At 38.2% G+C, this 10,870-nt stretch overlaps 1 protein-coding gene across 1 annotated transcript in view; it reads left to right on the top strand.

Annotated features, from left to right (window-relative positions):
* Window positions 1-33: 33 nt before the first annotated feature.
* Window positions 34-10,870, top strand: part of LOC104622132 (AT-rich interactive domain-containing protein 4B-like) — a 63,590-nt gene continuing 52,753 nt past the window's right edge. Inside the window, 4 exon segments of the mRNA XM_010288805.1 lie at window positions 34-141; window positions 4,284-4,394; window positions 9,209-9,274; window positions 9,914-10,004. Coding sequence (XP_010287107.1) covers window positions 34-141; window positions 4,284-4,394; window positions 9,209-9,274; window positions 9,914-10,004 — 376 coding nt within the window.

The raw sequence follows: 10,870 nt of genomic DNA, 5'->3' as shown, positions 1-10,870 counted from the left end.
CGCTGCTGCTCCCCTGCTCGTCTGCCGTCCGTAATGAGCCAAACAAAATCACCTGGGCTCTGTTTTCTTCCCGCGGCCTTATCGAAGCCAGATCACCGAACCGACTATCTGCAGCTCGTCGGGGAGCTGCTCAAACCGCTGGTAACATTCAGCTTTCAGGAATCAACCTCCCACTTCAGCGATTGCCGGGGAAGGTCTCACCCCAGTCTCTTTAGAAAACAGCCCTTCTGTGCGCCCAGCCTGGCTGTGGCCCCATGCTCCCGGCGGAGCAAGGCCTCGAATACAGCACTCCAGCGCTTTCCATTTGGAGAAGGATGTCCATACTCCGTTGTCACCCGGCAGAGCCTGTTCCTCTTCTGGTAGGCTGGCCTCAGTCATTCATGCAAACAAAATAACGGTCCTTCATGGAAGCGCCTGGTTGGTGACTGGTTTTGATGAGGATCTTAAACACCGGTCTTTTGCCAATAGTGAAACAAACAAACAAACAAAACAAAACAAAAAAACCCCAACCAAAAAAAAAAAAAAAAAACCCCAACAAAAATCCAAACATAGACATTACCATCAGCTTCACTTTTCCCTTTCTTATTCTTCCTGTGCAAACTGAAAGATGTTTTGAGAGGGTGTAGAGATACAGAAACATTGAGAGACAGGAAATCTGGGGTTTATATTGAAGCTGCTCTGAATGAAAGAAGCTCGCGATCCCATTACAAATTAATGAAGGTGTGTGCTGGGCATACTTTTCAGTTTTCCTGTTGAGCAAAAGTTTATTAATAGTTTTATTATATTCTACTGAAAAGATGATGCTTGTTTACAAATTATAAAGAGATTACGTTCAGATTACATAAATGCAAATTCAGATTACTTTGTGTTTCAAAATAAAATGAAGCGGAGGCTGCAGCCCAGAGATTTGGAGACAGCAACATGTGAGACTAGTAGAGTTGTCTCAGAACAAAGTCTTTCATAATTTTAAGAAGCTCAGAACTTTTTATTGTAGGGTAGTCCAACATTGTGTCTCCCCCTTCCCCTTAAGGTCCACCGTAGTGCTTCTTGTTAAGTAATTTCAAGATGCTTCTAATACCTTTTCCAAGATTACTGAATCATGTTCTCAGATTTTAGCTCCATTTTTACATACTGGTTTTTTTTTCTGATAACCTGCACTAAAAAGCAAAGAAAGAATAAAAACAAATCCTGCCAAAGCATGTCAAAATTACATAGGCAAAGATAAATTCACTCTCAGTGTAAGGATGTCTATTAAATGACGTAAGCCCAAAGCAGCGAAGGGGTAACAGAAAGGTAAAAATAGCTGTATACTTATTTTTAACCTCTCTCTAATTTTGGTGGAATTGAGTAAAACCTTCTTGAGAACAGGTGACTCATTTAGAGTTGGTGAAAGTGATGAAGTAGCGGTAAGAATTATCTGAAACTAACGCCAGACTTTGATCATTACTGTTTACTTTTCTAGTTTGCGTTCTCTATGATGCATCACATCTTGCGAGTTGTTTTAACTTATCCCTTTCAGCTGATACTATCAGTCAGAATGAGGGAAGTATTTTGAAAATTTCAGTTAAGTGATTTGGGAAAAAAAATCCCACATAATTTGTGTTTCGATGGAATAATAAATTGCAGAAAAATTTTCTGTATGTATCCCCTGAAGATTTCACATGGGTTATTTTAAAATGTATAATGATTCATAGTGATAATTAAAGAAATGCATTTCATCAGTATAAATTTTCCTCTCAAAAGCCACTCCAGTACTGTATTTTTAGTAAACATACCTACAGTAGTAAGCAAATGGTCCATATGTTTGCTATTCTTTGAAATTACTCTATTTACATTGGTAAACATTAACTAATTCCAGTGAAAGGAGATAGCTGTTGTAAAAGTAACTTCAGGAGATTTAGGCTAGGGGTTGAAATTAACTTTGTGGTATTAACAGAAATAAATTCTTAAAGGTGTTCATTCTTCATATTAATGCTCTTTCTGGAAGACGCTTTTAAAAAGAAGCCAAGAGTAGTGATAAAATTATTACTAATATTGGTGATTATACTCTTTAAGAAGAGTTTAAAATCCTATTTTAAAGTTTGATTGTTGACTTGCCTGTTCCTCTGCCATAAGCTTCCAGTCAAAGACCAGAGCTTCAGATTGTCTTGGTTCCCAGTACTGTAGTCCTTTTTTTTATTTTTTTTTTTAGTTAATGTTCAGTAGTAGTGAAGAAAAAGCGTTCTTTATTTTCTGTAAGTTAAACTTAACATTATGAGTTGGTCTTTTGAGATAATTTCTTTGGCTATATAAGGAGGTATAGGCTAATAACAACACAACCAGCTCTTGGAAGTGTTTGTTTATAGGAAAATTCTAGCTATGTGCATCTTTGTGGACCCATCTGGCATCTGTCTGTCCTGTTAAAGTAATCTTTAATAATAATCTAATAAACTGTCTTAAGTTTGGGAGATCAACTGGCATGAACGACTTACCAACGTTGCAGTGCGGAAAGAGTTTCTTCACTAAAGAGTGGGGGAGAGCAGGAAGGATGCTCCCCTCTTAGAGCTTTACTGACTTTCCAAGAGAATGTATTGCTGCTTTCCCCTGTTCAGATCTATATTGTGTGAAGCAGCCACTACTTAGGATACTCTACTGAGAGTGCTAAGCAAAACCAAGTTTATCACCATCTGAGTCCCTGTTTCAGCATCCTTCCTAAGGGCAGTAGGAGAAAAGCATTGTGGCGTGCCTTGAAGCCAAGTACTTAACAGATACCTTGTTAATCTCACTTGAGTTTTGTTGTGATTAAGTCTGGAATAGGAACGGATATGTGTTCTTGGATATACTACCACCAGAGTAGTGTATCCCGCTACTCTGCATGCAGTCACACATCATGCATGCAGAGAGACAAAGAGAGGGAGGGATTCACTAGAGCGTTCATGTTTCTGATGATCTTAACAAGTGCAGATGGATAACAGTTTTCTAGTACTCTGAAATATATTCTGTTACCTGAAAATGAGAGGTAGACTTGAACAGAGTCAAGGTAAAAATATCATTAATATGGACTTAACACTGTAGCATCTCATGTCTCTGAATTTCAAGTTTTGCAAAACTTAAATTTCTGAAAAATCATGCATTGAAGCATTCCGGTACATACTTGCATGCCTTTACTTGTCATGTATTGAAGCTGGAAACAGCCAGTGGGAATTACCTGATGCTGAGCGCAAGCCCCTCAGTATCAAATAGTAACTGAGACCTATGGAGGAGATTTATCTGTATATTCTTCCCACAGAGAGCCTGGATGTGCCAGAGTTGCCTCTTGTAAGCTGTGTTTGAATCTGCAGGGGTGCAGAAACATAATGTGCAGAAACATGATGTGAGCTTAGATAACGGCTTAGATCTTTCTTCCCAGCTCTTGTTTGGGGCTGTATGGAGGCTTGCAGCTCTTGGAAATGTACCTCGCTCCTGTAGCCTGTCACCCTCTGCCTTCTCTCTTCTGACCCACATCCCAGGAAGTGATAGTGAGGTGGTTCAGATATCTAGAATCCTCTTCCCCACATTGCACTGGGAGAGTTTGGGTGAGAGAAGATGGACCTCCTTTGAAGGAACAGAGCCTTCATGAGCTCACTCTGCATACTAATTGGACCCACATTCTCCTCCTACCCCCAAAAACACTTACTTCCCTCCTCCTCAATTTGTTTCCCTGTTTGGGTGTCACCTGTTAATCTGTTGCTTGTTACAGAACCTTGTCTTTTGTCTGGGCCCTTCACCTTTGTTGTGCATTTATCCTACCGTTATTATGCAGCTATACTCTGCCGCTTGGGCTGCTCTGCTGGTGAGTGCCCACCTATATAATTTATTCAAAAATGAAAAAGCAAAGTCGCTTCAGAGTTGTTCTACTTACTAATGAAAAATGAATCTTAATTATTTGAGGGAAATAAACACCAGTGTCTTCATGAGACTCCTCAGATCCTGAGGCAGATAAAGGAGAAGGTAGAACACTCGGTTGGCCTTCACCTTTGCAGCAGAACTGGCTGTCTGCTGTGTCTTCAGATGGTGCAGAGGTTGGAGGCTTATGTGCTGCTTGTTGCAGACAAGTGTGGTATCAGTTTATTATATTTATCATAGTCACTGTATGAGCTTAGTGTTGCATTCTGTGTTTCTACTGCCATGATAGACATATGTTGTCAAGTTAAGTTTTATTTGGCTGTTTTGTAATGCTTTATCCACAAAAGCTAGCGAGACCAGGACAGCTATATTGCCAGTGGCCAGTAGTTAAAACCCAGTTGTTTTCCTTTCTGTTCCAGGCCATTGATGAGCCTCCCTATCTCACAGTGGGCACTGATGTGAGTGCAAAGTATAGAGGAGCCTTCTGTGAAGCCAAGATCAAGACAGCAAAAAGACTTGTCAAAGTCAAGGTATGTGGTTTTCCTGCAAAGGCTTTTTTTTGGGAAAAAGTCACCAGTGTTCAAAATAGCACAACGTGGAATTTCTTTATAGTTATATAGTTACAGTCTCAAGACAGCTAAGAGGCTGTCCTTTCCTTGGAGGCTGGCAGCGCAGTCTTTGCAATAATGGTAAGCTTATTTTTGTTGGGAGTGGAGGGGTTCCCCCCACATCCACAAATTGGATAAGTTCTGTTTCTTTCACTGCTTTGTCGTCTGCTTGCATCCAGTATTTGTGGCCTTCAATGCCATAGCCTGACCTTAAAGTAATTGATCAAAATATGACAAATGTAGCTTATGTGTGGGAGAATGTTATCGGAAAATAGCTAAAACTCCTCAAAGTAGGTTTAATGCGGTTTCTTTTACTTCAGGAGTACAGGTGACTGCCATTTAGCAGTGACAACTAGATAATGCTTCAGGAATAAGATGAAACCCTGCTGTCTCCCAACAAAGACTTGACGTATTGAGTCGCACCGGAACAGCAAGCAGGGGATCTCACCTAATCTTTTTGATGACTAGTTAATGACTGAATGAATCAATATAAGCCACATGCAGTACAAATAAAAATTGTGGAGAGGGAATACAAGAGATACTTTAAATTTCCAAGGGATGTTAAAATGTATAATTTCCAGAAATAAAGAGAACAATGTATGGCGTTGTTTTTATTGTGTAGTAAGTCTACACTGCAAAATGGCCTTATATTTCTGTTTGGATAATGTTGCCCTAAAAGCTTCTAATCTGGGAGTAGGTACTGTTTTTCTGCTCTGCCTCTTAACCTCATACAGAAATCAAAAACACTTGCAAAAAATAAATTAGATTGTTGCTCTGCAGCGAGTTATAGAGGAGGAATATTTTTCTTGTATCTACTGTAAATGTAAGTGAAAATGTGTGAATTGTGTGTGGTGAACCTGTTACAGAAGAGCCTCCATTATAAACTGTCATGCATTGTTTGAATCTGCCCTCATGCTATGGCCGATTTTTTGCCTATAGGTATGTATGAGGGAGAGAGCAGGCTGGCTCCAAAAGCCCTGGTGGGAAGGACTGTTGTCACTTATTTGGTAATAATGTTAACTATAACGAGAAGATGTTAGTCTTAAATCTGATATCTTTAAAAAGCCTTTAGAGCAAATTAGTGGTCTTTTAATTTCATTAGTCATAACACCATCAGCTGATCCATGCTTTACAGCACCGTCGAGTTTAAGCAACTAAATACTGGTATTTAAGCTACTAAGTATCGGTATTCAAGTACAGGAATTGTGCCTAGATCAGTGAAATCTTAACTCCTTTCAGTTCTTTAGAGGGCTTTCAGCCCAGCTTCTTAGACGGCCACTTGCACTTAAGGTTGTTTTCCATTGATAAATATTTATTTTCTTACGGGTTTATTACTTGCAGTTTGGTCACTGCAATGTTTTGCAGAAAGATCTTGAAATGAAATGGAATAGAATTTTTACTGTAAGTTGTTTGTGGAGGCTGTGCCTAAAGCCCTGGGGATTCAAGTTTTTGTGTGTGTGTGTGTTTTTGCTGTTACTGTATAGCTTAGGGCAGTTAAGCCCCAGTACTGTTGCTGCTTTGTAGAGTAATGTGATTTGTGGTTGAGGGTTTTTTTGTGTGTGTGCAAGTGCAGTAACAATATCTTTGTTGTCTTTCCTACACCAGGAATGTATATTCCCTAAACCTAACAGTGACTCCTTGACTTTGTCTAGAAGTCCCCTCAGCTCTTTCTGGCACATGCATACTTTCCCCAGTATTAGCTCTAACCAAGGTTCTTATTATCAGGTGTACTTTGGCTGGAATTTTGGTAGTTTATCTGATGCATTCATTTTCTACTTGTTTAAGAGTTTCTTCTGGGCCCAATATGTTTCATGCCCTAGTCTTCTGGAACTACTAGAGGAAACGGAAAGTTGGCTAACTTCATAACATCAATTATAGTTTGAAGCTTTCATTTAAGTTTTCTAACTAGATGCTCTGTTGAGAAAGGAGGATGGCAACAAAATTTTTTCAGTATGGAGTATGTCATCTTCAGGCAAATAAAATGCATTTAATTGCATCTCATTTTACCTGCTTTCTTCTTCTGTTGAATTCTGCTTCCTAGAATATTTTGAGGGATACCTTCATAATAACTTTTCCATCACCGTATAATTTAATAACTTCATTAAATTTGATGCAAGTGCTATGTATTTATCATTTCAGTATCAATAGGTACTGTATTTCACAGTTTAGTGGTCTTCGGCAGATTCTGCTGTACCTGATACAGAATTTTACATTAACAACGTAACACTATTACATGCTTTGTCATGGAAAGCAGTAAAATTTAAGATTTGCCTGGACTTGTGAAAAGCGTTGAAGGCAGTACAAATTTGACTGAAGGGCAAGACTTTCGATGTTAGAAGAGTGGTAGTCCACCTCATAGGATCTGTTATACCTTTTCTTAGGGAGCTATTTAAGCCAGTTTATTTTGCAGGGTCTTCTAAAACAATTAGTGCCATCATCCACACCCACTTGTATTTGGGCACCCTCCACAGAAGTTTCAGAAGAAACTGTTTTCTGTGTAGGACTTTAATAAACTGAAACTAGTGAAGCATCTGCTGTATAGAGCCAGGCAGGACTATCTTTTCAGGATAGTGAAGAAAAGGGAAATTCCAACTGAATCTAAACAGGTGGATGATGTGCTGGATATCGTAATCTTTTGCCTGAGACAGAAAGCATCCATACTGACAAATGCTATGGGAATTAAAACCTGCACTAACAAATACTGACATCACTTTTCTTAGCTTCATGAAAGGCCAGTGGTGTCACACTGAGTTTGGAGTTTGAATATTTCTGTAACCAGTATTTTTTGGGGTATCTATGAATATCTCAAGAAGCAAAAAACATTGGCATCAAAAAATCTTCTCCCCAAAAAGAGTTGAAGCCCCAAGGCACCTTTAAAAAGAAAAAAACATTCTGGAATACACAATAGCAATTTGCTTTGTTTATCTTTCATCATAGTACATTGTGGCTGGCTCATGGTTTTGGATAGAGTTCCTTTTCGCTGTAAAATACATTTAAGATAATTGCAGAAAGTAAATAAAAACAGATGTCTCTAAATCAGAGTCAATATACTGGATGTATCATATGAGCCAATAGTGACCAAAGGTTTCAGATTACTTTGCATCTGAACTGAACTTTTGATTTCTAGATAAATCCCCAAATAAGAGAGGAATAAATAGCTGTATCTGTCAGGCTAAAGTTCAGAAGGGTAGTCTGCTCATTAATTCCTAGCCTGAATCCTTTGTCTGGCTTTCAGGTTACAAAGTATGATTTTGTCTGTCTGGTGGACAGCAAGTATTTGCCATCAGTAGGTGGGATGATGCAGCTCTAAAAAGAACATACTTTCATAGCATGAATTGCTCTGGTTCTGACAGAAGATGAACAAGATGACTATTTCATGAAGTAGCACCTGGAAGACAGTAAAGCATTTTAGTGTGTTTGTTTTCTAATCAGCCAGTCAAGGTAGGCTCTCCTTAGTCCTGCTTGTAGGTGCTGTTCTCAGCTGTTTGCTCCTTTCAAGGTTTACAAAACCCCTTAAACTCTCCTTCTGAGGAGACTATGTAGGAGAATTTGTGTTAGAGAATGCTGTTGTTCTGAAAGAAATTCTGCTATTACCGCATGCTACGCAGAAGCTCTCGACAATAGTGAGAACATAACCTTGGGTATACTTGTGAACCAAGTCCTCAGATACAATGTAGGATTGCTGTAGTTCAGTTACTGTTACACGGCTGAATCTCATGTCACATTCTTACTTATTGTGAATACTAAATAAATTGTCATATACTTAACGCCAAGTAAGTGTGTTCTGGTAAACATTAGAACATAATTTTTGTGTGTTAATAAAACGTACATATGTACATAAAATGTAATGTCCGAATTTCAAAACCAGAGTGGAGATAAAACTTCAGGTGTAAGTGATAGGAGGATACTGTTACTTTCAGTGTGGCGAAGTTAATTTTGAGTGACATGAACAGTGAATATCTGTAGCATCTGATACAGATAAGTTAATCACAAGTTTGTATTTCCATACCATTTTTTTTCCTGAGGACAGCATGTGTAGGATTAAAAACACAGCCAATGACATGGGAAAATACATTGGACATACTAACGAGATCTACTTATTCCAGTTTTGGAAGACTGAAAAGCTAGCTGTCTTTACATTTACTTCCAATTAACTAGCAGTGTGTAGGCTAGGCTGACGTTAATTGAAAGGCTGTCCGGGTTGTTCATTCTGTTTTGTTGACAGCAGTGTCCTGTACTTGTTTTGTGTGAGTCTTTCAACCATGAGGGAGGGAAATGCTCTTTAGTAAGCAGAAAGACCCATGATATGGCGTTAGGTATAGGTGCTAAAACTGTTTGGTTTCAGGGCATTGAAATATAAATGTTTCTTAAAAATTACTTATGCTCAGAACTCTTGAAACTTTCTCCTTTCTGGGTGTGATATTAGAGCAGGACAATTCAAATCATTAACAAAACTGCAGAGACCGTTTTGAGCCATTAAACATTGTTGGCAAACTGTCACTTCCTTTAGAGGTAATGGTTCTGTTCTGAAAGATAAAAAACATGTTAGAAGTTCTGATAACTAAGAAATTGTCTCCTCATATTTCTAAAAATATGTGAATGAAACAGTTTTCAGCAAGTGGAATGATTATGGTGGCTAACTGTAAGATGAGAGTAAGAGAAGGGCTATTGACATCTGCGTGTGCTTATGCTGCTCAATTGTATCAAGTGATTGTCAGTTGAATTATATTTTTTAGGTGACTTTTAGACATGATTCTTCAACAGTGGAAGTGCAGGATGACCACATAAAGGGTCCCTTGAAGGTAACACATTTGTTTTATATTTTGCTAACACTTTGAAAAGCTTTCTTCCCCCCCCTGCCCCCCGCGCCGGTATTTAACATAAATGTATATATCCAGTATGGGGTGAAAGTGGAAGGTTCAATTTATTACAGAGACCAGATAGGATCATGATGCATAAAAGGTAATGCTGCAAAGCTAGAGTTAGTATACTCTTCATGTTAACTTTTTCCTTTGTAGTTAAAGAGGAAAGAGGATACAGCATACAGGCTGATGCAAGCCTCTCTGTTCTTTTTGGCCTTAAAGCTAAGAAGTTTGGATGTCTCTGATTTTTTTTTTTTTTTTTTTACTCACTGTTGCTTTGGAAAACTCAGCTGGAGGATTTGATGGGCAAGCTCTTATACAAGAGAGTGACATCACTCAGATTGGTTCTTGTTCCCCACCTGCTGGCAGGAAATAATCAGCTCTGTTAGTTGGCTTATTGTAGAGGAAGGAAAGAAAGAAGTTTTGAGGGATACAAATATATTCAAGTGAAACTGGAAAAGTATGATATATTTAACATAAAAATAGGTTAGAAATTAACTCTGTTTGCTAAATACAAAAGTGTTAACTTCACTGCCTGTTTTAGAGGCTCTCCAGTGCTAAGTGGCTTTTGTATTTTAGGTAGGAACTGTTGTGGAAGTGAAGAATCCGGATGGAACATACCAGGAAGCAGTTATTAACAAATTAACAGATGCAAGTTGGTACACTGTAGGTAAGAGAAACATTTATGTATTTGAATAAAACTCATGACTTAAAAATAAGCCTGTGACCTGGAGATGTCTTAAGCATAGTGAGAGAGATTTTTTTGGAGATGCTTGGTATTCAAAGTTCGTATTTTAAAAAAACCCAAAAAATCCCCAAAAACCCAAACAAAAAAAAAAAATCCCATCAACAACAAAACACACAGACTACTCTTTTTATTTTGTGGTTTTATAGGAAACTGTATCCCTCACAATGTGAAATTGGGACCCCAAATAAAGACCTAGTGAATACCTATAACTGGTAACTGCTTCTTAGATATTTAATATACTATTGTTAAATATTCTGAAGCAAAGTATGCTGTCATACTTCCTTAAAAAAGGAAAGGACGTGCTTTTAAAACATACTTTATTTTTCCTTACTGTCAGACATAGCCCTGATAACAGCTGCTGTAAAAACAGACATAGCCTCTTTTTTTAAAAAGTCTTTTTCCTGTTTGTTTTCCCTATGTTCTAATGTGACATTTCAGACTTAGATGATGTATCCACATGTCCACAAGCAAATACAGCTTTTTTTTTTTTTTTTTCCCCCTTTAAATATTTTTAAAAGGCTTTATATACATGGGTGTACTCTCTGGTACTATGTACCAGTAGGCCAGTCTGTCTTGGGGGAAAACTGGTCATCTGTAGAATGATAACATGTATTCCATCTGTGTGCTGGTAGTCTTAAATGTACTACAGGAAATGTATTGATTCTTGAGAAACTCTTTGGCAGATAACTGGGACATGGGAAGATGAAGACCAGGTCTTGAAAGAACCTTAGCAAGACTTGTTGTTTTGAGATACTAAGGGTTGTTATTGATAAAGTGATGTTGAACAA

The sequence above is a fragment of the Phaethon lepturus genome, unplaced genomic scaffold, assembly GCF_000687285.1.
Source record: "Phaethon lepturus isolate BGI_N335 unplaced genomic scaffold, ASM68728v1 scaffold43476, whole genome shotgun sequence".
Lineage (NCBI taxonomy): Eukaryota > Metazoa > Chordata > Aves > Phaethontiformes > Phaethontidae > Phaethon > Phaethon lepturus.
This window is presented reverse-complemented; position numbering and strand designations above follow the sequence as displayed.